This window comes from Grampus griseus (assembly GCF_964374135.1).
Source record: "Grampus griseus genome assembly, chromosome: 9".
Classification (NCBI taxonomy): Eukaryota; Metazoa; Chordata; class Mammalia; order Artiodactyla; family Delphinidae; genus Grampus; species Grampus griseus.
The window spans coordinates 102,588,529-102,616,218 of NC_139003.1; the positions used below are offsets into that span (position 1 = coordinate 102,588,529).

The window sequence follows — 27,690 nt, forward strand, 5'->3', positions numbered from 1 at the left end:
ATTTTTTTTTAAAAAAAAGCATAAGTTGATCACCAGAATGAATGAATGCCTCTGTATTTTTCATGTTTTTTTCAGCTTTGTCTAAATGAACACACGAGTCTCTGTCTGCTTAATGTAATTGTAGTGTCAATACTATTTTATTTCGGTTTATTTTTAGCCCACAGTTTATCACGAGCATTTCCCCAGGTGGCTGTATACACCCTCTAACAATGTTCAAGTACAGCTCTTCAATCTTAAGGACAATTCCAAGACCAAGTTCATATTTTATTGGACAGGAAATTAGAAGGTGACCATTGGTCCGTTTTGCCTCTGCCCCAAACAGGGTGCATTGAGCTGAGGTTGGCCTGTTTGCAGAGAAAAACTACGGCATTTCCTTCAGAGTCCACCTAAACATAAAGGAAAGGAGCTTCACAGCAATCCTCAGGTCTGTTCAGTTGGTTTGCGTTGGGATTGCACACCCTGAGCTCTGCATCTGAAACTAATCAGACATGTTACCTCGGTGCCCCAGGGATGCTCCTACAAAAGTCCCAGTGGATTTTGCTGGTGTTGACCAGATGTAAAATCCTGCTGATTTCTGTTCAAGTATGGTACTGTTGTCTGCAGCCACGGCCAGGATAATCACGGGGTCTTGGAACCTGACGCTTTATCCAAACAGGGAGCAGGTCATGTTTTTCTGCCCTCGTCTCTGGGGTGCCACTGAATTTGAGAGGAGTGTGGAGGGGAGGGAGGGGACTCTGGGCCCTGACCGACCCACGTGGAATCCCACCACCACTAACTAGTTGCTTGGCCTTCGAGGGTCCTCCTAACTTTGCTGAGCCTCGAGTTTTGCTTATATCTGTGCAGATAACGCCTCCTACCTGTCACAGGTGTGGGAGCCACTGGGTACCTGTGCACATGCTCAGTGCCTCTTGAATAGCCATTGGGTGGGACCCATTGACTAAGTCACACAGTTAGTTTAGGGACCAGAGCACCGTGAATTTTCATGGCACACCAACTTGCCTTTTTTGGGCTTTAGAGTCAAAGGAAGTTGAAGATGATCGCTGAATTCCTCAGTCCTGTCTGTGCTGTTCCATTATTTGCCTCAGAAATGGGATCAACTCTCTGCCCATGATTTTTCATGGAATATCTGTAGGTTTTTCTTTTTCAACAAGAGTTGTCTCCATTACCAATTAGACATACTCAGAGGCTTCAGCATGGTGTATCACATCTTTAGGTCCAAATGCATAACTTTCAATAAATTTCAGGATTACTTAATCCGTGCCTACTGTGGAAAGCAGGGGTTACAAACTCAGAGGCCACAGAGCATGGGGCAAAGCACAAGTTTTCTCTAAAGAGGGCAGCCCCACAGCTTCCTTACGGTTGTTGCCCTGAGGAATTTACAGACCCAGCGTGGCCAGCGTTGGAAGAGAAGACAGAAATCTAGATTTTTATGTGAGGTCTCCCCAGTTTTTTTTTGAAGGCTATAAGTGTTAATTGCTTTAATTTCTTTTTCTCTGATTCCCATTGAAGCTGAGCTTTCCCCATATGTTTGTCAACCAGGTACATTTCCAGTTTTGGAAAGACTCTGTTTATGGGAGGAATAGTCTTAAAGTTAGAATTTGAAAAATATTCAGATGTAAGAAATGAAGATGGGAACTAGAAAGCAGGTAGCAGACGCAGAGATTGTCCCCCGAAAGGCTGATTTCACGTCCCTCCTTGGATACAAATGGTACTGACGCACTGCAGTGGGCACTGGGTCTAGGATGGGACAGGAGCTGGAAAGACGAAAAGATGGACAAGGTCCCCACGTGGAGACGGCCCTTATGTTGTAGCCGGGAGGATGGGTGGTTCATCAAGGGCTGTGACCCACCTGCCATCCAGAATCCAGTCCCCTCCCCATTTGAGAGAGTTAGGCCTCCCAAATTTTAAATCTTGGCAACGAATTCAGACTTTCAGGGCCAAACAAAACACATCTACATGCTGGGCAGGCCAGTCCCAGATGTGCGCTCCACTGACGGCTGGATGCCTTGGTCCGTCCTCCTCTGCGCACTCATTTGCCAACTTTGGAATCGCTACAATTACTCGGGTATCTCCTGGGATGTATCTCTTGAAAAATATCGCTTCACAATATATTTGGGAAGTTCCACATTCTTCTCTTGGAAGAGGAGAGTATAAAGTCGCTTACAAATTCTGCAGCAAAGCAACGTGTAAATTTTCCCCTCTGCCTGCCTCTTAATATCCTTTAGAATGAGTGTTCCGCTGAGCACCATTTGGGAGATGCTGTCCTAGGTCATCCCCCTTCTGCACTGTCACACTTACGGCATTTACAAATACGCACCTCAGATACATGGTTAGAGAGAGAGAGAATACACTGCTTCTGGTGAACATGGTGCATTCCAGTGATGTGCTCTGAGGCCCTGTCTGAGAATAGGGCATTGAGAGTTGGGACAGCAAAAAGCCTGAAGGGGAAGGGGAAGGTGGGGAGAGTCTTCAGGGGCCGACCGGTCCTGGCCCAGAGAGCAAGTCTGCAAAATTTGTGTGATCCACAATGGAGCAGATGACTGCAGGTGTCCAGACTGGCCCAGGGTCAAGTTCAATGAGATGATAAACCGTTCTTGGGGGTTGGTAGCCCAGAATCAAGCTGAAATGTCCTGAGAGCAGAGCCCACCACTGTTCATGGAGGTGTGGTCTTGACCTCGGCCACCTGGAAAGGGCCCCGGAGCGGAACACAGCCCAGGGGCACACGAGTTCAGTGATTGAGAGAAACAGTAACAAAGAACGTGGTTTCTGATACCCTGCTGTCTCAGGAGAGGACAGGCCTGGTGACAAGGGCAGATGTGTACTCAGTCAGCCTGCCAGCTCTTCCCTTCCTGTGCCGTGAGATGGATGCCCCTGGACCACATTTAGAAAGGGAGGCCACTTGAAGGGGCTGGTACCCTGGTCTTGGTGCTACTGCTGGGCCCTGACTCTACCTCCTGGCTCTGCCCAGCATTGATTCTGACGCCTGGATTCTGCAGCTCATCCTAAGGTGGCATTTGTGTTCCCAGGAGGGGTGTTCTTCCTGTGATGATCCAGGACCTGGCTATGGCAGTGAGGCCTCTCCACCCTTGGAATGCCGGACGCCAGAGGCTCCGGAGCATAAGTTACCCTTTGCCGTGATGGGCATGGCTCGGTCTCTGCACATGGGACACGGGTTCTGACGGACGGTGAAGCTGTCCCCAACAGTCTCAGACACCCTCAGCTTGCAGAATCTCCACTGTGGCACCAGTTCCCAGGGGAAATAAGGAGTGTTTGTGGTTTTCAACTTTGCCAGGGTGCCCCGTACTATCGCCACCCCTCTGATACTCGGAGATGCATTCAGTATTGGAGGGAAGAGTGGAAGAACACTTGTGACCTGCAAAGGCCCCAGTTTGTAAGGTCTGTAAAGTTCTAGTTTGCTGGGCTGTTTCTCCTCTCTCTGCCGTCTGCTATTCTGCAGATAGCAAATTCGTCCAGACTTCTTTGGCTGGAATTGCCTGGGGTCCCACTCTGACAAATTGGAGGCAAGGACTCTTTGCACCAGAGCTCCTGCAGCCTGTCCAAAGAGCGTCTGTGGGGTTGGCTTCAGCTGAAAGCGTTTTTCTTAAACTATTCGGTCTAGTGGCAAAGTGCACGTCTCCTGCTCATGCACTGAATTTGGAGGCTCTGCTCCTTGCTGCCACAGCTCCAACTTCCTCAAGGGCAGCGCTGGCTGGGCTCCATCGAATGCCCTGACAGCCAAGATTTCAAATTGAAAAGTCTCAAGGATAAATACCAGTCTTCTAAAGAGAGCAAGGGTGAAGGCTTGGGAACGATTAGAGTGTGCTTTGTGTGCTGTGATCTGAAAATGGTATGTTTTCCATCAAGTCATTCGATTAGATCCAATTATAGTTTTCATTGCAAAATAAATCTATGCCCTCAATTCAAACTTGACCCCGTAAGTGGGACATCCAATTCCAAGAGTCTTCCTCTAAATTTAGCACAGCCGGTAAATAATCTCCTTCAGGAAGAATTCGGCCCATGTGGGGATTGCCCCTCATGGTGGGGACACCTAGGAGTGGCTTCCACACAGTCCTGCCCTGGGTGGGAGTTGTGTCACCCATGAAAGATCTCCTTCCAGCTGCACCTTTCCTTCGTGTATGACCCAGGCCAACTATCCTAATACTTAAAAAGCAACACGACGTGAAGACTGCCTGGCATCATATCTGCCCTGCCTATTGCTGGTGACGGTGCCCTGGGCCAATGACTTGACCTCTCACTTCTTTTTTTTAAATTGAAGTATAGTTGATTTACAATGTTGTGTTAGTTTCAGGTGCACAACAAAGTGATACATATATATATATATATATATATATATTCTTTTTTTAAATTTATTTATTTTATTTTTGGCTGCGTTGGGTCTTTGTTCCTGCACGTGGGCTTTCTCTAGTTGCGGTGAGCAGGGGCTACTCTTCGTTTCAGTGCACGTGCTTCTCTTTGTCGTGGCTTCTCTTGTTGCAGAGCACGGGCCCTAGACACACGGGCTTCAGTAGCTGTGGCACGTGGGCTCAGTAGTTGTGGCTCATGGGCTCTAGAGGACAGGCTCAGTAGTTGTGGCACTCAGGCTTAGCTGCTCCACAGCATGTGGGATCTTTCCGGACCAGGGATCGAACCCATGTCCCCTGCATTGGTAGGGGGATTCTTAACTGCTGCACCACAGGGGAAGTATATATATATATATATATTCTTTTTATAGTCTTTTCCCTTATAGGTTACTATTAAAATATTATTAAAATTTTGAGTGTAGTTCTGTGTTCTATATAGTAGGTCCTTGTTGGTTATCTGTTTTAAATATAGTAGTGTGTATCTGTTAATCTCAAACTCCTAATTTATCCCTCCCCTCTTTATCATCTTGGTAACCACAAGTTTGTTTTCTATATCTTTGGGTCTATTTCTGTTTTGCATATAAGTTCATTTATATCATTTTTTTTCTTAGATTCCACTTATAAGTGATATCATGAGATCTTTGGCTAACGTCACTTAGCATGATAATCTCTAGGTCCATCCATGTTGCTACAAATGGCATTATTTCATTTTCTTTTTGTGGCTGAGTAATATTCCATGGTATATATGTACCACATCTTCTTTATCCATTCATCTGTCAACAGACATTTAGGTTGTTTCCAAGTCTTAGCTATTGCAAATAGTGCTGCTATGAACATAGGGGTGCATGTATCTTTTCAAATTATGTTTTTCTCCAGATACATGCCCAGGAGTGGGATTGCAGGATTATATGGTAATTCTATTTTTAGTTTTTTTAAGGAGTCTCCATACTGTTTTCCACAATGGCTGCACCAATTTACATTGTCACTAACAGTGCAGGAAGGTTCCCTTTTCTCCACACCCTCTCCAGCACTTGTTATTTGTAGAATTTTTGATGATGTCCATTCTGACTAGTGTGAGGTGATACCTCATTGTAGTTTGGGGGATTGACCTCTCACTTCTACTTTCTTGTCAGTACAATCGAGATCTGCAGTACCATCCCCTAGAACAGTGCCTAACATATTGTCAGCCTTCAGAAATTGATGGCTGGTGTTATTATTGTTGTTGTTGATGTTGTTTATTTAAAACTGCCTGAGGAAGGATAGAAACTTGATTTGTTGGAAATCCTTATAACCTGTGTCTACCTCTGACCATCTGCCTCATTATTTATAACATCTTTGTTTGAAAAGAACATATGCATATGTTTGAAAAGTACACATTTGTGTACCGATAGATAGATGGGGGAGAGGCTAGCACTATTTCTAAACTCTCGAATCCTGAAGGCAATCTTGCTGTAATCAGGCAACTTATCCATCTGTGTATCATACTGTGTGCGATCAGTACTGTGAAACTCTCAGTCCTGGGATCCCTTTGGGGGACACTAGTTCTGCAGAAATTCTGTAAGGAGTCAGTGAGACAGATTGGGTAAGTGGGCTGCAGGCTCTGTTTTTTTTTAACAGTAGAACCACACTGAAGTCATGTGTAGAGCCTCAAAAGACAGAAACTGTAGCTTCTCCAGGGGAAGGGCGTCTCCCTGATTGTCCGCTGCCTGCCCACCTTCCGCCTGGCAATCCGTAAGCTCCTTCTCCTCCCCCACCTGTCCGTGAGTGGTGGACGTGAGGGCTGTGGAAGCGAGAAGCTGTGCCTCGCTTATCTGCAGGGCTGAGGATTTCAAGATGCTTATGGAACTGAGAACGCGCAGGTCATGGGTGGAGGAGCTGGGCTCCTGTCCTGGCTTTTCAGCCCTGGAACTTTGTAACTAGAGGAGCTCTGTGACCTAGGAGCGTTTAGAGATGTTTTATACCTTCTAGACCTCTGCAGCTTTGTAGTTATAGGAAGGAACTTTGTGACTCTAGCATCATTTAGAAACATTTTATATATTCTAGATCCTGAAACTTTGTAACTATGAGAACTTTGTGACCACAGAAACATTTAGAAATAGTTTATGCCTTCTAGAACCCTGCAATTTTGTAACTACAGGAACTTTGTGCCCCCGTGAGCATTTAGAAACATTTAATACCTTTCAGAACCCTGAAACTTTGTAACTGCACTAACAGAGGAGTACTAACAAACATTAAGATCTTGGAGAACTATGCTGTAGGTACAGTAGCCACCAGCTAACTTTGGCTCCTGAGCCCGCCGGATGGGTAGCCCAAATTGAGATGTGCTGTGAGAGTGCAATTGCACCAAACATATGAAAAAATGAACTTTTTAATATTAATTATATGGAAATGACGATACTAATTTGGGTTAAATGTTGAGTTAGAGTCTACTAATTAAAGTTAAGGAAAATTAACATTATTTAATGAAAAAATAATCTTGCTTACTTTTTACCTTTTTAATGTGACTACAAAAAGATTTTAAATTACATGTGTAGCTCATATGACATTTCTGTTGGACCCCGTTGTTCTAGAACTCTGAAGCTTTATAAATACAGGACCATTTGTACACGGAATGGGGAAGTTAAGCACATATTACTGTCATCAGCCATCTCTTTTCCCAGGCTTCTTACCTTTAGTTTATCAAGTAACTGTTTTGAAATCGCATGGCTTGGTTTGGTTGTTGTCAGCCGTTGAACCTGAAAAGGACATCTTTTTCCTCTCAGACTTCGCTTGTTTTCTGCGACTGGGTAAATTACCTAAAGAAACTTTCCTAGCCACATCAAAAAGAAAAATGACTTGATGTGCTGGAATGGGGCAGAATCAGCCCGTGCTTTCTTCTTTCTCATATAAAATTTTTTAAAAAATGAAATAGCACCTGTTTGCCCAGGTACTGATTCGTGACTGCTGTTAGTCTCCCATGTGAGTGGGTGGGGCCGTCGCCAGACCCCGCCCCTGAGGCTGCTCCCCTTCCGGGAAGACTCCCGCTTGAGGCCGGCAGAGCCTCAGACGTTAGGCAGCAGTGGCTCGTCCGTGGCTGTGGCCTTGGCAGAGTGACCCACCGTGGGAGGGAAGGCTCCCGGTGAGGTTTCTCCAACACGTGCAGCTGGTATCGGAATGCCGGTGCTGCTTGTTTGCCCTTCGTTTCCTTGGTCTTAAGCCAAAACAAACTGTCCATAAGAAACTGTCTATCTTAGAGTGGGGTGTGTGTTGGGCGTAAGGAATGATGCCTGGGAAAGGAACATCTGCGCAGTTGACTTTCAGCTAAAAAGAGGTGCTAATGCTTCTGGCCAACTGTGATTCTTCAGGGGCACGCAGGAGGGCCCTCCTGCTGAGCCCACAGAAGCTGCCCTCCAAGCCCAGGGACCAAGTGCTCCCAGCTGGCTGTTACAGGGAGAGACGAATAGCTGTAATCCATCGGCGGCCCTTTGAGGAGAAGCGGATGGGGTGGGTGAGGAAGGAAAAGCAAATTCTGCTAAGTCTCCCCCTCCTGAAGCTGTACATTGGAAAGCATAATACATACATCACACTGGTTTGGGCTTTTGCGAGATGAACCATTCACCCAGGATCCAGAGTGTGCGGGTCCTATCCCGCATCAGGAGAGGCACCGGCTGCAGAAGCCAAGTGGTCCACAGGCCTGGCCTTGCCCCGCCCCGAAGGTGCTCGGCAGCCTTGGGAAAAGCACCGGCCAAGGACCTGGGCGCCTCCCTCCACAGCGCTCCCAAGGCCGGTGGCTTCTGTCATGGGTCCACTCTCTCCTCCTGGACAGGCAAGGCCCCGGTGAACCAGGTCCACCCTGGGGCGTCAAGGGCAAAGTCAGGTGAGAGGTGGGTGGGATGTGTCAGCGGAGTGTGGAGCTGAGCATCTGGGACAAACCTGGGACATGTACAAGAGGCAGACGGAGGAAAGGGGCAGGCAGGCAGGCTGAGCCAGGTGGAAGGCAGAGGACGCGGTGTAGGGACCCCGGACTTCACAGGGGGCCTGACGGGAGGTGAGACGGGCAGGCGGAGAACAGGTCTGAAGCCCTGAGCTTGGGGCTTGGCCGCTGATGGTTAGACCAGGCAGCTCAGGCCGGAGCATGGGTGGGAGGAGCGTGGGGAAGGGCTGGCTCAGGCCTTGCTGCAGTGCCTCCTTGAGGAGTTCAGATTGTCACACACTGGTTTAGGATCATCTCAGGGATTGCTAGGTACTCAGGAACAAACTAAAATTATAAACACAACATGCCACGTGTATTGGACATGGTATCACACACATGTAAATGGCTTTTCATAAAAGAATTAGTACTCATTAGAGGACCAAAGGATCATTTTAGATGTTGCCCATTTCAAACACTGCCTTATCAATCAAGCTGCTTTGTACCAAAATGAGCATACTTCAAAAAAAAAAAAAGTATGAAATATTTGCCGTAATCCATCCATTTCAACAAATCACACTGGTCGGCGATGGTGCCTAGGTTTCTGCCTCACCCTTGTCCACAGACACAGGTTACTTTTCGATCATCATGACCATCCTGTGTGGAGTTGCATGTCTTGAATTCTTCACGTGACATGCCGGCCTAAGCAGCGATCTGTGTTTCCACCTCCATGGCATGGTCATCATAGGATGCAGTGACGGGGGGCACTCCCTGCTGCCGGAAGCTGTAGAGACCTCCCCATGAATATGATGCACATGCTGGTGTTTATGTTTTTCCTTCCATAGCATTAGTTTCTTAAGGCAAATTCTCAAAAGTGAGGCTAATGAACCAGAGTTCCTGCAGAGTTAAAGCTATGCTTTTGCTTCTTGATGTACACTTCCTATTGCTTTCCAGGTAACACCAGGAGCAACAAGTTGAGAGTCTCAGATCATGGAGTTGTCGTCAGTCTGGGGTGGTCTTCTTTCTCCAGTGTACGCTTTATGAAATAATATCATCAGTAGAACTTCTAAATTACTTTTTAATTCTTTTTCTTCAAAGGGTGCATTATTTTAGTTTAGTTTAGTTTTTATTGAAGTATAGTTGATTTACCATGTTGTATTAATTTCAGGTATACAACTAAGTGAATATGTATATATATGCATACACATATATATATGTGTATATATATATTCTTTTTCAGATTCTTTTCCCTTATTGGTTGTTACAAAATACTGAGTATAGTTCCCTGTGCTATAGTTTTTAATTCTTATTAATATCATTCTGTTCCCATGGAACAGTGTGATTTTGCATACTTTGAAGGAAAGGCAAATACTTTGAAGGAAAAGTATAGACATAATTTTGTTTGGCTGGACTTTAAACAACTTAAAGTAGGAGGCAGCATTTGAAAAGTGCTCTGTTTTCCATTTCAAACACTGTTTTATAGAGCCCTTTCCATTTTTTTTCTCTGCCGTACACTTTATTGAATATTTAAATGAGATTTATTTAAACCACCACATTCCGTGAAAGAGAAAAACACAAGTTTAGTAAATGCATTCAATTAAGTCTTGGGGCAAAAGCAACAGGAAACGCAGCCTTGAGCCTCCCGTGGTCGTTGTTAGTTGGTCCACAGCCACACAGATCTCGGCCAACGCTCTTTGTTTGCCGTGTCAGAGGACATTAGCTGAGACGGGTCTGGAAGCCACTTCCTGGCTCCAAAGGGAAACGATCACCAAGTAAGAAAGGCTCATTTATCAGAACACAAACTTTGCTACGTAAGTGAGGATGGTACAAAGCATATTTCAAGCATCATTATCTCGGCCTGATTAGTAATGATGGAAATCGGTCCTCGATTTTAACGGTCAGCAGGAAAGACCTTCAGCTTTCACTGAAGAGTGACAATCACCCCATATGTGTCTCTGTTCTTGGCACAGCAAGAAAACGGAGACAAGAGCCTTTGCAAAGGCTGCTTTCAAATTGCTTTGGCAGCCGTTGTCTTGTGGATGCCGCTGTCCAGGGACACAGATAAGGAAGGTCCAGTTCTCCTTGGGGGGATGGGGGGACATCTCCCTGGATGCCCGGGTGGCAGCACCACGCGGCACCTCTGGATACATACGTGGCCAGCCTTCCCCGGTTCTGGAACCCCTGTGAGCTTGGGCTGCGCCATCCTGAGCTCACGCAGTTGCCTCTCTGTGAAGCAGCGATAAGGACCTCACCTGCTTTATATCGGCTTGTGAGGTTTATCATAGGATGATCTGGGCAAAAAAGCCCCAAGTAGGTCCCCGCGTGGGAAGGCTGCATGAGGCACTGGAGGGCACTGTGTGGCCCCCCGCTGTGGGCATTTCCCCCATCCAGTTAAAACCCTGAGGGGCCTGGGGAGGGGGATGGGCTGGGGAGGCTGTCACCAGTGTCACTGCTGCCCTGAGGTTTGCTGTAGTCATGGTGTTTGCTGTGCACCACACACACACACACACACACACACACACACACACACACACACACCATCTGCGTCCCAGTAGGTCCAAGGGCAGCAGTGGTCCAATGCCTTTGGAACTGCAAGAATTTGACTGTGAGTTGTACCTTCTTCAGATATTTCCAGAAAAGAGTGAATTACATAAATAATGAGATAAACGAATGCTCTCCCTTTCTGCTTGGTCTTCCCTAGAAGTGGAAGAGTTGCTCCAGCCTCACATGAGGATGAAGACCTCTTCATGACCGGCCAGTTCCAGAAAACCCTTGCAGAACTGGACGAAGACCTGGAAGGTAAGCAGCGCCTGCTCCTGCTTGGACCTTTGCCCCGTGTGGCCGGTGCTCTGAGGGTTATCTTCTCTGGCTGAACTTTATGGCCTCGCACGGGGAAGATGTCTGCAGAGGGAACGCAGCTCCGTGTGAGGAAGGCCCGGACTGGGGGCTGAGCACACAGGTGAGCACAGCTCCCTGGAGGGGACCCTGCATCTGGGCTGCTGAACAGTCCCAAGGAAACGTCTGAGCAGCTGCTTAAAACCTCCTCTGAGTAATACTGATTTTGCACATTAAAAAGTCTTCCATACACATGAACAGAAAAAAAGTTCTCCAGTCCTCAAATGAGTTAGGGAAACACTGGGTGCCACACAGGCAAACAGGGCTGTTTATTAAACCTCCAACCCTGTTACTTGCTAATATGGGGGCTGACTTTCAAAGGGAAACGCAGAACACAGCGTGTTGACAGGGACCCCTCTTAGAGCGGGGCATCCCACAGCACTGCGATTCTGTGCATATATCGGAGAAATAATAGAGTAAGGCCGAAGCAGATGCAAATCAGCTCAGTCAAAACTGGAAATCTTTCAAACGAAGGCACAGAGTGAAAACCAACTAGGAAGTAGATATTGGCTGTGCCCTCAAAGAAAACAAAACAAGAAGAAGGAGACAGACTCCAGAGCTGGCCCGGAGTTTTGTCTGACTTGCTTTTCAGTGTTCCGTCCTCAGATGGGGCTGACAGGGCTGAGAAACCTTCATCGGCCTTAGTGTGTCCCCTGGCTCTGCCCGCAGGGCTCACTGCATCCTTTAGGGCTAATTCTGATGGGCTCGAGGCTCAGTCATCTGCCTCTTAATAAGCAAAGCAAGATCAAGTTGTCCCATAGACTTTGTGGTGCTCCTGGTGAACAAGAGCAAAAGAAAAGTCAAAACCTCCCAATCCACCTTCCCACCCTGCCCTGAGGTGGTGTATATGGAGGGCTTGGACTTAGAGATCAGTCTGTAAGTGAAGATACCGGCAAAATGTCGTATGATACCTCAAGGCGTCACAGATCGGCAGACAGGTCCTCTGTTGAGTCATGCAAGCTGAGACTGCTTCCAGGCATGTGTAGATGACAACCCAAGATGACACTTTAAATAACTTACACCAGAGGCACCCCAGAGAAATCAAAGTCGGGGTGCAATTTCACTGAATAAGGGGCACAGGAGTTGTCCGAGTGGTGCCCACCCGTGACCTGTGTTGTGCTTCTTTGCAGAGATCGAAGAAAGCTATGAAACCGACTCGAGCTTCCTCACCAACTGCATACACAGCATGTCCGGTCGCTGCCCGCAAGGCACCATCATCCCCGACGGCGATACCGAGGCAATCCCGGTGACATTCATAGGGGAGGTTCTCGATGATCCCGTGGACTCGGTGGCATTTACCAACAGAAACAACAACGCTGGCTCTTTCGATGCTGGGAGCACAGCCAGCAAGAAGGCCCAGCTGCCACCGTGCCAGGCCGAGCACAGCCAGCAGCACGGGCAGAGGCGGGCGGCGGGGCCTGGCTCACCGGCTCCTTCCCAGGACCCTGGGAGAGAAGTCATAGTGGCCTCGACCAGCACCTGGAAGGATGTGACTCCCAGTAAAATGGCGCCCAAGGCAACTTCTGCTTCAGCGCTTCGCACGCACGACCTGAATGCGAAGGAGGAACGCAAGGTGGCCGGCTCTGCTCATGGCGGGAGGACCCTGGCCACCAGGAGGGTGAGCGCGCAGCCAGGGAAGGAGAAGGAAGGAGATGATAAAAGTGACGTCTGGACACTACCGCCGTGGTTTCGAGACCAACACCCAGGGGGGAGTTACGGGCTTAAATATGGCCTCACAACGTATAAAATCGTCCCTCCAAAGTCAGAGATGAAATGTTATGACCGGGGGGCATCCCTCTCCACGGGTGCCATCGAGATCGACGAGCTGGGGAACCTGGTGAGTCCCCACACGAACGCCGGCAGGACCATAGTCCCGACGCCGCCCGCTCTGGAAGCAGAAGCCCCGCCCATCGGAAAAGTCAAAGAGTTCTGGAGGTCCGACTCTATAGAAAAACACTCTGGCCGGCCCGCAGAGGGGGCCAAGAGGACCTCTACCCCCACCACGCCCACGAATCCGCAATCTCAAGAAAGCAGACTCAGAGCGGAGCCCACTTCCCCAGACCCCAAAGCTACATTGCCCCGGCCCCGGTCCCCCAACCCAGAAGATGGGAGACCTCTGGAGGAGGGCAGAAGCTGGCCACTCCCAGCAGCTGCTTGTCCCCTGAAAGTTCCAGCAGCTAACACCGCAGAAGTCCCGTTTCTCAAGCCTCAGAGAAGAACATCCAGCCAGTACGTGGCCTCTGCCATTGCCAAGCGGATAGGGACCCCGAAAGCCCACACTGACGTGGGGAGGAAGCCTGGGAATGCCCAGAAGACATGTGAAGAGCCAGACCCACCTGGACGACCTCCCATGGTGAAGGATGGTACCACCCCCAGCCTGTACCCAGAGACAGGCGTGCGTCACAGTGGGGACGGATCGGCAGCAGGAGCGCATCCCGGGGGGCAAATCAGCAGCCCTTATGGGAAGCTGTGTACTCAAGACGGTCCCACTGGCATCCACAGAACTTCCCATGGACCACTCATCACAGCTGCCCAGAGGGGTCAGGCTTCCGTGGGACAGAGCTGTGGTCTCAGTGGAAAGCAAAGCCCAAGGAAACACAGGACCAGCTCGTCATCTGATCCCAAGTGCCAGCCGGCCGGCACGAGCCCCCCTCCCGCTCGCTCGGGAGGTGATCCGACTCCAGGCAGTGCCCTGGTGAATGGCTCCAGGTGGGTCTCCGTCCACAAAGAGCCTCTCCACTCTCCGAGAGTGTCTGATACAAGTAGCCACGCTGGACAGGAGCCCCCTGAATGGGAGGAAAAGCCGGGTTTGTCAAGCACAGATGTACCTGAAGCCGATGGTACCCTGCCAGCCAGTATCTTTGGGCCAAAGAAGAAATTCAGACCCGTGGTCCAGAGGCCAGCCCCGAAAGACACATCCCTGCACAGCGCCCTGATGGAGGCCATCCACTCGGCGGGAGGAAAGGACAGGCTTCGCAAGGTGAAGTCATCAACGGGCTCCTGCCTCAGGGATGGGCCCTTCCCCACAGCCACCCAGACACAGACTTTAAGGTGGCATCGGAGGAAGAGTGCCGGGCTAGGGATGTGGGTGAATGCACGGGTTTAATTTTACCTGAATTTCTGTCTCCTTGCCTACAGAGTTGTTTGAATAGAACCATTAAGGGGCCAGAACTGATGGCTTTGGGCTCGTCCACACTGCCTTTAAGGCTCTTGACTGCCCTGGGGAAAGATGTCGCTAGTACATAGCCCTTGCCTGGTCGCAGGGGAGTGGAGAGGAGGTGGGTGGGGCAGGGGGAATCATCCACACCTGGTCCTTGAGCCTGGAGGGGTAGATGGAGGGTCAGACTGGGATCCCCGTCACCCTGCGTTTTCAGCAGTGGTGGGCTGTCATTCTCCAGTAACCTTGGGGACAGTTTTATCACACCTGCCCCCACGTAGGCATTTATCATCCTGCAAATGTTATTTAATAGCTACACCAACACGGATGATTGGGAACTGTGTCCTCCATTTTGCCCTTGAGAAAACTGGGGGTCACCCTGCCAGCTAGTGGGGACCCAGGCCCCTCATCCAGGTCTGCAGGACTTCAAGGCACATATCTGCTCAGGAAAGCTAGGACCGGTAACAGGAGGGATAGGACATTCAGGGGCGATCATCCTGTGCTACCCCACATATATCACCTTTGATTTTTGTATAGTGTGAGCTCAAGCCAGAATCTCAACCTGATAATTTTACCTTCTAACAGACAGAGACTGTGAAACTGACCCTGTAGGTCTGAACTGATAACTATGGTTTTTCTCTGTACTACCTTACCGTCAGCATTCCCCCATCTCCTGAGTGACATGTGTTGACATCGTTAATAAATATTCTAGACTCCAGAACCCGGCTCAGAGGGAGGTCTGAAGAAACCGTCCTACACAGAGACAGACAGCGAGCGCTCAGCCCTGCTGGCAGCCATCCGTGGGCACAGCGGCACCTGCAGCCTGAGGAAGGTAAGAGGGGCCTCCACAGCTGCCCCCCCGCCAGTGATCCCGGGGATGCTGCAACAGCCAGGGCAACCCCCGATTGTGTAAGCGATGCTAAGTCATCATCGGAGTAACCAGACCAACCGCAGGAGAGGCATTGAGGGGCCGCCCCTGCACAGAAACTCTCCCTCTCTCTCCCAGACGAGTAAGTCCTCCCTGCATATCTAGCTCTGTGCACTTCCCCAAATTCCGGGACGCTGAGCCTGGCTTCAGGGCTTAGATCACCCAGCAGTGGGAGGCGGCAGCGTCTCAACTCAGGGATGGAGTTGCTGGTCTGGCACAGCTGCAGGACCACCTGGACTGGAGCTCGGGGACAGAGGGTCATCCAGCTTCCAGAGCCAGAAGCCAAGGAAAAGCGGAACGGACACCTTCCCTTCCGTGTTTGGAGGAGGGGTCATCCGCATTGGTTGGTCGTTGGTGTGTGGCCTTGGGGTCTGTCCAGACACGCCACGATGAGGCAGGAGGGCAGGGGTCTCAGTAGGACCAGACTGACAGCCCTCCTCCCTGCCATCAGTCACTGCCACCACCACCACCCCCGGCCCCCAGGAAAGCCCAGGGATGGGAAGCAGACACGCCCCCTGGGCTGGCTGCACGGTCAGATACCCTGTGCCGCCTCTTGGAAAGGACATTTGGGACACTGTCATTTAACCGTCTCGTTGCTAGGTGACGTCCTCCGCCTCTGAGGAGCTCCAGAGCCTCCGCGATGCCATGCTGTCTGCACATGGGGCAGAACCCCCAGGGCTAGAAGACCTTGGGATCCAGTCCCCACCCGCCCTGCCGCCGCCATCGCCCCCATCCCCTCCAGTCACCCAGGCTCCCACCGCATCCCGGACGGCGTCCAGGTCCAGCTCGGGCCCCCTCAGCAACCCGGTGGACGCCAGGCAGGCCTTGATGGACGCCATCCGCTCAGGCACAGGGGCCGCGCGGTTGAGAAAGGTGAGAATGCGTGACTGCGCGTGCGCGCTCCCGTGGGTGAGAGGACAGGAGAAGAATGCCCCTGCGCAGACGCGCCCTCAGCGTGGTGGGAAGTCATGCCAAACTCGCTCCTGGGATGCAGCGAGGGCTCCAGTGCACTCCTAACCCCTGAGCGCGGTTCCACCACCCACGGCTGCCTGTGATCCAGGACGGCCACCTGTGACGCATCCTGAAGGGCCTGCACCACGCTCATGGCCTTCGGCCGGGGTCCAGGCGACAGCATGATTGGTTAATTAGTTCATCTTTCTCTCTTTCCTTCTTTCTTTCGGAATTTATTTTTCTTTTGCCAGCATACATTTTGAACATTATTGCATGCGACGTCTCTTGGGCAGAGCACCCGTTTCTGGTTTTTCTACAGCTTCTCCTCTATCTGGTCTTACGCTGGTCTGTACACTTATGCCCACCTAGTCCCCGAAAGCAGTGGAATTTGTGGCGCCCAAAGTAGGATTCCCAAATTGAAAGGGCCTTTGGGCCGGATGGATTTTGAGATCTCCTTTAACTCCAAAACGATGCTGTGCATGGACTGACCCTCTCTTCCTGCCTGTTTCTAGTGGGTGGAGGAGTTAGGCTAATAATAGGGAAGTGGTGACAGGTATTATTCTCTGAGAGATTATGTCCAGACCCTAAGCTTAAGTTCTCACACGTACCTGAAGAGGTCAGTACTAAGATTATCCTCATTTTACACAGAAAGTGAATGAGGCTCAGAAAACAGGAGTAACTTGCCCCTGTTCACATAGGGCCGGACCCAGACAGGGGTCAGTCTGGGCACAGAATGGCCGCTCTACACTGCTCTGCAAGAGAGCAGCTGGCCCACGAGACCGCTGGACCACTTCCACAGAGGGCGGCAGGCTTTGCTGAAGAGGTTTCCCACCCAGGAGCCTAGGGCCTAGAAGGTAGTCCTCGCTGAAGCCGGGACGCCCAGCGGTGCCACCCCGGGCAGGAGCGGTCTGAACACCACTGACCGGGAGCATTCCTGGGGCCACGGCCACGGCTCCCGGGTCAGCCCCAGAGCGTGTCCGTGTGACGGAGAGGCATCAATCTGTGTGCTGTGGCCCTGACGGGGACCCAAGACATCATGTAGGGAGGATGCTGAGGGCAATTCATCACTGAAAGCACAGCCCAGCCTCAGGATGCTGGGAAAAGAAAATGTGCTTAACCACGTGGCGCTGGATGGCGGCCAGTTTCACACTTTCTCCTCTGGATGGGGGGGGGTGAGGGGAGGGCAGTTAAAAATTATGGAGGGCTTTTGGGTTTTCTTTACTTGTTTTTTCATTTCTGTAGAATTTATATATTTATGAACTTAGAACGTTTATTACATAGAATGAGGGAAAGGTGAAGAAATTGGGGTGCATGGCTAAATAAGTGTCCTAATAAATGGACCATGTGGATTCTGATGAAGACAGCTCTGGAATTCAACCCTGAGACAACCTCTTTCCTCCAAGCACATTGCAATATCAATTGAAAGGAAGTGCCTGTCCGCCGGTCAGAACGGCCATCATCAAAAAGTCTACAAATAATAAAAGCTGGAGAAGGTGTGGAGAAAAGCAAAGCCTCCTACACTGCTGGTGGGAATGTAAATTGGTGCAGCCACTATGGGGAACAGTATGGAGGTTCCTTAAAAAGCTAAAAATAGAGTTACCATGTACTCCTGCAATCCCTCTCCTGGGCACATATCTGGAGAAAACTCTAATTTGAGAAGATACGTGCACCCCAGTGTTCATTGCAGCACTACTTACAATAGCCAGGACATGGAAACAACCTAAATGTCCATCGACAGATGAATGGATAAAGAAGATGTGGTACATAGATACAATGGAATATTACTCGGCCATAAAAAAGAACAAAATAATGCCATTTGCAGCAACATGGATGGACCTAGAGATTACCATACTGAGTGAAGTAAGTCAGACAGAGAAAGACAAATATCATATGATATCATCTATATGTGGAATCTGAAAAAATGATACAAATGAACTTATTTATGAAACAGAAACAGACTCTTGACATAGAAAACAAACTCATGGTACCAAAGGGGAAAGGTTGGGGGAGGATAAGTTAGGAATTTGGTATTAACAGATACACACTACTATATATTAAATAGATAATCAACAAGGACCTACTGTATAGCCCAGGGAACTCTACTCAGTATCTTGTAATAACCTATAGTGGAAAAGAATCTGAAAAAGAATACCTGTATAGTATAGATATACATACATCCATATTTAACTGAATCCCTTGGCTGTACTCCTGAAACTAACACAGTATTGTAAATCAACTATAGTTCAGTTAAAAAAAAAAAGAAGAAAAAGAAAAATAAAGGAAGTGTCGGTCGTTCTCAGAGAATCCAAAGCAGCACAGCTGGTTATCAACCTCGATGGTCTGGCTGGTCTGAGGGGACGATTTCGAGTCTCTAAAACACTGTTTCAAAGTGAGAACCACAGGACATCTACATGCTGAGTCAGATTTTTCAGGGCTTTGAGCCTACTCATCTGCAATTTTCTAGTATTTATCAAGTCACTTTACTTTGAGGTTTGAGATAATTATCCATGTCCTTTGAGCTTTTGATGCAGTTTGAGTAATGCTGACTGTAATTATATGAAGGTTGTACTCATTTCTCGTATACATCATCTCACTGGCTGGTTTTGGGTCATTTCAAATAGCTGTTACTCTGTCCACCTCCCAGGAGTCACGTGGATCAGGGGCCCAGAGAGAAAAGCCTGCCTGGGCTTGCACAACGGGGGAGAGGCCACCACTGCAACCTTGAACCTCAGGCTTTCTCTTTCTTAGAACGTGTGCCCATGCCTTCCAGAAAATAATTTTAAAAAACAAGTTTGGGAACTGTCCAAAGGAGCAGAGGAAGCTGTTTGTGCCCCGAGAAAGAAAGTGGGGAGAAACACAAGGACAGTGGTAGGAAGGGCCGGGACCTGCTGGCCAGTGGGTGGCGGGACACAGACGGGGGTGTGTGTGTATATCCACACAGCGGGCAGCGCGGCCCTGGCAGTGCCTGCAGGAAAGGTCCGGGGGGCTGAGGCCAGGCCGTTGCTCATCCGGATCTCAGCTTTGTGGCGGCAGCTTCACATGGCAGTCAAAAGCCCACGTTTGGACTGTTTCTTGGATTAATCTAAGTGTTGGGACCTGCGTTACCCATCCTGGCAACGGTGAGGCAGTGAGTCTGGCGCGTCTGAGGTTTCGATGCCCTTGGGCTGTAAGCTGGGCCTGAGTGAGCACGATGAGCGTGACCCGGGAGACCCTGTCCCTTTGTCTACCCAATGCAGCACATCTTACCTAGAGGCCTAAGGGCTGAGCGACAGGACTGTGTCACTGCTCTACACAGCGACCCAGACCCCCTCCCCTCTCCCCTGCTTACACTCTGCGTCTCAGGGCCACGTAAAACCTGCCGAAGGACACGTGACTTCGGAGGCCAGGACCTGGACCTTCCACCCAGAAGCCTCAGCTCAGCCTCCGTCAGGGACACCCAGGTGCGGCCAGGCCAGCGTCACCTGGAACCTGGAGGTGTGCACCTGACCTCGTTTTCGACTGCCTCGCCCTCCCTACTGGTGTGGAACAGCAGACCTGTGACACCAGGGGACACACGTGCGATCCAGGTGACCAGGGCCAACTGTGCCTTCCCTGAGGAGTCTCGTTAGGCGGCCCTTGTCTGCGGGGCCCTGGCCGTGGATGCCTCCGTGGCTTCGCAGCAGATGCAGCTTGGGGTGTGTTACGGCGTTTGCACCTCGAGTCGCTTGAGCTTTGCCTCTGTAGCTTTCTTTCACCTTTTGGGCTCTTAAAGCTGCATCACCTCAAGGAAAGGGAGCGCAGTGTGGGACTCCTGGATCCCAGCAGTGTGGGCTGCGCTGTCTGTGGATCCTCAACACGAGCAGAGGCCCCTTCATCCTTGGTGTTCAGTGACGCTCCGGGATGCGTGTAGCCAGGATAGCGTCCCGGACTGCGGGGTGTTCCGGCTCTCCCGGGGGGCGTGAGGGGCTGCAGTGCGTGAGTCCTCCAGGCATCTTCCTCCAGGAGAAGCAGGGCGTCCGGCTGTCCCGGGAGAGCTGGCAGAGGTGAGGGACTCTCACTGCTAAGGCGGGCACAGTTACTCACCCTTCCCTGAACACACACGTTTTGCGTCGGTGACGATGCTGCTTATGATAAAAGACCAGAGGGTCGATTTGATGTAGGAGGAATCATCACCTTAAAAGTGAGTTGGCCGCTTTTCAGGGCGATTGGAAGTCTGTTTGCCTCCCTCCACAGTGTGAACTGAACGCCCCGCCTCTGTGTTTGCGGTTGTCAGAGACGTTGCCCACTCTGTGTCTTCCGTCCAGCCCCAGATAACAGCGTCCTCACCTCTGCTCTGTCTGCTGCCCCTTCTGCAGTGGACACTGCCCTCCCTTGCTGGGGGCAGGGCTCAAATGGACCCCAGAATCCGCTTCCGCCTTCCACTCCATCCTGCATTCTTATTCATGGCGAAACTGTGTGCGTTGGACAGCCTTTGTCGGTCTGTGTTAAATGCATTGTTTCAGAGGGCCTGGAATAGACACCAAGTGCCCTTTTAATCCGTGTTTATATTTAACACATTCACACGTCCGGCCATTCATTTCGCAAGCATTTCCTGAGAACCCACCAGGGTCCAGGGACTGTAGTAGCTGCTTGAGATGGAGAGATGAATGAAGCATTGTCTGTGCCCCCTGGGGACTCTCAGCCAGGAGAGGAAGAAGGGTTGGGGCTTTGTCCTTGGCCTTAGGGACATCTCACAAAGTTAGAGACCTGGTGAAAGCCCCAAGACCTTTTCCTCATGTGTCCCAGCTTTACTCCAAGGAGGGCAGAGAGCAAGCATCTCCTCTGTCCAGACCTTCCTGGACTGAAAGTCCGCAGCTTCCATTCCACAGATGGGAAAGTGGGGCACAGATGTCCTGAGGGCCTCGTCCTGGCCTTAACTAGGTCAGTGCTGCCGCCCAGCCAGACTCCGCGTCAGCCCGGCACGGGCGGACGCCTCTGGGAAATGCCTCATTAAGCCCCATGGTGGGCACGCGGCGGCTGGGCCCTCCCAGGTGTACGTTTTCCCACCACAGGAATTAACTGATTCAGATCACACGTGTGTCCTGGCGCTTGGCCTTGGCAGGAGACCCTGTGAGAAGTGATTAGACATGTGACACCATCGCCATCAAAGCCCAGGGAGCCCCTGAGCCAGGACAGAAAAGAGTTGCAGCAGAACTCTAGGCCATGCTGGGCTCGGCAACGCACAGTGTAGACCTTTGATGTGTTTCAGTGAAGTTGGGAGAGTTCAGAGGCACAGACAGGTTATTTCTGTCTTTGCTGCCCTGTGACCATCCTGCCTATACAGACCTTCCATGTGACCTGTTTTTCCTGCAGGTGGAACCCAGGGATGCCTGTCACCACTGCAGTGACCCCTCAGGGCCCTCATGGGTGCGGTTCCCTATTCCTGGAAGGAAAACGTTTCACCTCCTAGTGTTACCAGCTAATCCCCAGTCGTCCTGCATGTTCCTGGATTAACCTCAAGCCCCCAGAAAGTCTCCCCCAGCCCCCAGGCTGGAGGAGGTTCCCCAACAGAGCATCACCTCCTTTTCCCCCATAACCACATCTCAGCCTAATTTCAGCAGTGACCTGTGTAACTCCTGTGTGGGCTTGCCCTCCTGCCACACCGTGAGCTCCGGCAGGTCCCAGCGCCTTGCACAGCCCCAGACACAGAGTGGGTGCTCAGTAACTATCTTTGGGGGGAAGGGAGAAAGGGCGCCCATTCTTTGCCACCATATTGCCTGGCTCTCCAGACCAGTGGCCGAGTGCAACTTGGGGTCCCCGTGCTCAGAACTCGTCTATTTCATAATCGTGATAAACTTGCCAAGAATCCACTTCACACTGTAAGAAACCACCTTCTTTTCCTTTGCAGAATACGGTAAGTTCCGGACATCTCCAGTCTTCTGCCAACGGTCCCACTCCCGTTCTGCAAAGCTGGCTGACAGCTGCATGGCTGGGTCCCCTGGGAGTCCGTTAGCCCCACCCCCACCCCCACCCCAGGAACTCATCTGTCTGGGTGGAAAAAAGGGACCTGAAACAGAGAATCCTGTCGCTCCCTGACAACTTCTTTCCTTCCCCTGGACACCAGCCCTCTGTCACCACTGTTCATTTTACCTTTTTCCATATAAACATCATTTTCCTTGGCAGGTGGGGAAACAGAATTAAACTTGGATATTTTTACAGCTTTCTGACTTGGCCTCAAACTGCAAGCTTTGTCCCTTCATTGATTTTCTTCTTGTCCAACCAAAATAAGAAAGAATCTTTCAGGAAGCTTGAAACCTTTGGGATGCCAGGAACCCTTCCAGTGTTTTTCTTCCAAGCTGCGCCTTGCAGCACGCCCTCCTCCCCCGGGGGGTGCCCTCTGTCCTCCTTGCCCACCTGAATTTGGTCACACCCGTCCCGGGGCAGGTCCACGGGTCCCTTACCAGTGTGGCTTTAAGCTTGGGTTGACACTAATGGCCATCAGTGTGGTTTATGCTACCTTGTGGCCAATTCCATCACCAAGCTGTCTTTGTTGAATTGTCCAAGTCAGAGCTTCTTAAGGCTGTCCTTCTTCAGTTTCCTTCTTGACACCAAAGTTTAGGAGTTCTCCTTTTCCTTCCTAGATATTTTCTTAGTTTACTGAGAACTTTTACAATCTGCATGCAGCCATCGTTGTTGCTATTAGTGGTGATGAGAGCACCTTCTAGGTCTCAACCAGCCAGGGATTCAAATAGCCCCCAGCCCGGGTCTTCTGCACCAGCGACACGCAGGCTAGAGTGAAGCAGGCTCACTGCCAGGAGAGCAGGTGATGTCCAGCCCCTGCTTCCTTCACTCGCCTGCCCTGTAGCTCCCCTCACTGGGTCACAGTCCCACCTACTACCCCTCTGTGTCCTGGGAAGTTTACCTTAGCAACTTGGAACCGCCTTCTGAAAGTGGCTTCTCACAGTCGGGCCAGGCTTTAGGTGACCAAGGCGTGCAGGATGTCTCCTGCCTCACCCCCAAACCTCCGTTCAGTTGTCATCTCATCCCGGCCACCAGGACGCTGGTGCTGGGATGAGACGAAGTGATGGCGGTGCTGGTGACAACGCAATGAGGTATACCTCGAGCCTCACCGGGTGGGTCTGTAGTGCAAATCCCATCATCCCCATTTACCGGGGAAGGGGGGGTACCCCCTGCCTGAGACTCGCCCAGCCCAGATGCAGAGTCAGTGTATCCATACAATGAATTACTACCCAGCAATGAAAGGAATGTACACGCAACAACATCGATGAATCGCAAAATAATTATGCTGAGTGAAAGAAGCCAGGCCAAAAATAAAGCCAGACCAAAAAATAAATAAATATATGTCAAAACATATCAAGTTTTACACTTTAAATGTGTGCAGTTTATCATATATCAATTAATTTGTTAAAACAATAACAGTAAAGATACCTTTTAAAAATCCCTCCCCCTCCCATGGACCCGACCCCACCACTGCCTAGCTCTGCTTCCCTTCACTGTAGCTTCCAGATGTCCTGCCCACTTGTGCTGCTCCGTTTCCCCAGCACCCATGCCCCACCGGCCTCCTCCTGGCCGCTCTCAGAACCGCCCTCGTCAAGGTCACAATGCTGCTAGTACCCTTGGATGCAAGAATAGCGCCCTTTATTCTCCTGACCCTTTTCAGAGGTCAGGAAATGGGATAAACGTACTGTTAACAGAATGCTGGCTGCATTTTCCAATAACAGGCTCAGTCTGTTCTTCTCTGCCCAACACACACACTCTTCTCCCCGTGTCTTGGACATTCTGTAGCAAACTGATTTTGCTTTTCCAAACTGACAATTAAAATCTTTGTTTTGAAGTTAGAGGTGGCTCACTTCTCAAGGTGTCTAGGGTTTGAAGAAAAACCCATTGAAAACGTAACTAACATAATGTTCAAACATAAGCTCATCTGTGTTTCCCACCCTTGGGGCCCGCTGGTCCCCGTTGCACGTTCGCTGTCACCACGTGCATCCTTGTGGACGCGCGCGCCCCGCGGCTCGGCGAGCGCGCTGCACGTTTCCCCTGCCCCCCTGGCCACGTTCTGAGTCTCCTCTGCCCGAGGCTGCATGCGGCCCTGGAGAGAGTCCCAAGACCCCTCGTCTTCCAAATCTCCTCACTCTCCCGGGCGGACCCTTCAGACCGCTGGCCCCCGATCCCACCCCCATCCTAAGCTGCCCTGTGCATCGGACACGAATCTTCAGTGCCCTCCCTGACGTCCACCGTGTGTGTCCCACGGGCTCCGTCCAAATCAGCAGGTCCAGTCTCCTCCCTCCACGCCCCCAAACTCCACATCTCATCCCGTTTCGTTTCTCAGCTGGTGTAGACGCCGCTACAGCCAAGGAGACACTGATGGGCGGGTGTGCTCGTAAGAAATGAGCGGGTGGAACCCTGCAGTCGTGGTCGTGGCCTGGGGCCATGTTCTCTTCTCAGATGAGCCCGCTGGGGACCGCTATTTACTAGTATTTGGTCCAGGCCGAGACAGCACTCTACACCCCGGTTCTCCCATCTTTATATTGGAGGCAGTACCCACAGTGATAACAATGGCAATAACGCGTCAGTGATTGAGTTGAGCTGAAGTTTTAATGAGATGAGACTCATGGAGGGCTCGAAATGGTACCTGACACGCTGTAAGTGCACAGGAAATATTCCAGGTGGTGTGTGTTGTTGGCGGTGTAAGAAATCTGCTTGGGTCCTTGGAAGTTCGCTCTGATAACGCACTGAGAAGTAGGACGAGATGCCCAGCTCCCAGCGCCGTTCCAGTTCGAATGTGCTGAGCTCGGTGGAACCACGGTGAGAAACCCAGTGCTCCTTTCACATGGTTTCACGTGAATCTGTCGCTTTTCTTAAAAATGCTGTTCACCTTGGCCTTCAGAGCCATGGAACTGTTTCCTTCAAGATTCGGCCGTCACATTTTCTGCACTTGGGCATCCCAGGAGCGTGCAGGGCTGGGCTCAGAGTAGCAGGGTGAGCTCACGCGTCGAGTGGGCTGGGAACGTGTGGGTTTGCAGTCGCCCCTTGGAGCCGCCCCCACTCACTGGCACCCAGCAAGTCCTGCGCCCGGGGACGGGGTGGGGATGGATGCCGTGGTTCCAGCCCCAGAGTCCCCACACCAGCAGTGACAGACACAGCTGCTGGGAGACCACGGCGGGCGAGGGGGCGATCGGATCTGCCCGCCCAGGACTGGAAGCAGGAATGCCTTCGGCCAAGAGATGGTCTGAACGCTTCTTGAAGAAGGAGTCCTCGTTTTCCAGCAGGAAAGGGGCATCCCCGAAGGAGAAACCCCACATGCAGAGACCAGCCCAGAAGAGGGACGGACCCCTAACAGACTCAGAGACTGGGAGGGAGCTCAGAGAAGGCGGGGGCTGGGGCCGGCTGACGGCTCTGGGAGAAGCTCAGGGACCTGCAGACACATCTTAGACCCTCCAGCAGTTCCCGATGTTTTTTCCTGAAGGCTGTAGCCAGTCACTGAAAGCATTCAGGCATGTTGTTTGTGTTTCTGAGAGTTTTCTCCTTGGGGCTAAACGTTTGATGGGTACAGCGTAAACACTCATTGCGTTGGGAAAGGAATATTGCAGGGAGGGGTTGGCACACAGGTCCTCAGCGCCCGGATACCTGCACCCTGGGCTCCGCCTCACGCCCTGAGTAACTGTGGTTCTTTCTTCACTGCAGGTGCCCTTGCTCGTGTGAATCAGCAACAAGATGCGATCGTGGCAGAAACCCCCCTGCAGGATGCTCACCCCTCACGAGCGCCACCCGGCAAGGGATATAGGGGTCTGGTGGCTTCCTGGTCTCCAGGCCAAAACTCGCCCCGTTGACTTTCAGTCTATATCACGGTTCAAAGGGACGGGGATGCCACTCTGCCACGCGGCTTGTGCCAAGGAAATGTATTTGCCTCTGAATATTTAAAGTTGCCAATAAACTGTTCTTGTTGGCAGGTTAATGGGACTATAAACGCTGGAGCCCAACACACTTAATTACATCGATAGACAAAGTGGAAAGAATCATGCCTTAGACCGATTTTGGACCTTGGAGACTTACCACATGTAGACGGTTAAAACCATTTAGTTGTTGAAAATCTTTCTGAATTCTAGGGAAAATATATAAATCAATTGAAACAATCTGAATGTCATACGCTACTTGATGTAAGAAAGAAGAGTTGGGAGGCTTTTTCAAAGGTGACTTCACTGAGTAATGAAAGTATTGGATCCTTATTCCTCAAACATTTGGGGTGAAAACCTCATGGAGGGTGGCAGACCACGATCTGTCCAGCTAAAGCTATTAAAAAGCAACCATGATCGCCCAGAATAACAATCAAACGTGACGTATGAACATGGCAGGTCTGAGTTCTCCTGGGGTGTTGGCTGAGATCAGAAGGACGTTGGAGGGGATGGCAGTGCCCACTTGGGATGCTGTCCCCCGGCGGGCTGTGATGTAGCGCAGCCCTCCCCGACCGAGGGCTGAGCACGGAGCCCGGAGGCTGCCCTAGGAGCCTTAGAAATCCTCTGCGGGGCAGAAGCGTGGATGCCAGGTCCGGATCAGATCAAAATCGTGCTGGTGTTTCACAGTGTGGGTTTGGTCTCCATGCTTGTGCCCGGGAGGTGAATGGCCGCTGTGGATGGCGTGGCAACCTTCTCATAGCACACAGCACCCAGTCTCTGGTATTTATCTCAGAGGCCAACTACGGCTGTAGGAAAAGCTCTTTAAGAGATGACTAGAAATCAAGAGGAATTCCTGAAATTAAATTTCTGTCTTAATGAAGCAACAGATATGGCGGGATCCTTCGAACGTTTCACGATTTCAGAGCCGGGCGTCACGTAGGACGGAAACTGCTCTGCGTTGTCTGATGAATGCCACTCACCTTCCCCAGGGCGGCCAGGGCATCCAGCCAATCGCTCTCACACCACACTGTCTCTACTGTTGGTCTTTTAGTGCCACAAATAAAAGAAAATGAAAGTGTAGCCTTCGTGTGGATTTCATGACTTCAGACCCCAGTTTGGTTAGATACCCTATGCCCAAAATAGAAAGGAGACATTCGTTTATTCAATTGGTACTTAGGACTGCTTGCTACCCTCTCCCGGGCACTTGTTACAGCAGATGCCAAAGCAGACGGGAATCCCTGCCTTCGTGGCATTTAAATCATAGTGGAGGAGACAGACCATAAGCGAAATAAGTGAATAATATACCGAGTATACTTAGGTGCTGGTAAGTGATTAGGAGAAAAACATGAAAAGGGATGAAGCCTAAATAGGGAGATGAAGAAAGGCCTCTTGCTACAGAGGCATTTTAGTAAAAACCTGGAGGAAAGGAGAGGGCCAAGCGTGGGCAGACGCCTAGCTGGCAGGGAAGAGAGAAGGTACAAAGGTCCTGAGGCAGGATTTTGCCTGCAGTGCTGGCGGAATGAGAGGAGGCTAGTGTAGACGTGTGTGTGTGAGTGGGGTCCGTACAGTTTCCCTGGCCTCTGGCCCCTGGTTCTCACACACGACTTGGTGCCCCGTCGCCCACAGCAGCCTTGTTC

At 50.8% G+C, this 27,690-nt stretch overlaps 1 protein-coding gene across 1 annotated transcript in view; it reads left to right on the forward strand.

The window, feature by feature from the left end:
• The window catches only part of COBL (cordon-bleu WH2 repeat protein), a 260,373-nt gene extending 233,260 nt beyond the window's left edge, over positions 1–27,113 (forward strand). Inside the window, exons 11-15 of the mRNA XM_082661385.1 lie at positions 10,952–11,049; positions 12,276–14,125; positions 15,015–15,134; positions 15,831–16,103; positions 25,845–27,113. Coding sequence (XP_082517511.1) covers positions 10,952–11,049; positions 12,276–14,125; positions 15,015–15,134; positions 15,831–16,103; positions 25,845–25,862 — 2,359 coding nt within the window. The 3' untranslated portion in view covers positions 25,863–27,113. The remainder of the gene's footprint in view (positions 1–10,951; positions 11,050–12,275; positions 14,126–15,014; positions 15,135–15,830; positions 16,104–25,844) is intronic.
• The last annotated feature ends 577 nt before the right edge of the window (positions 27,114–27,690 follow it).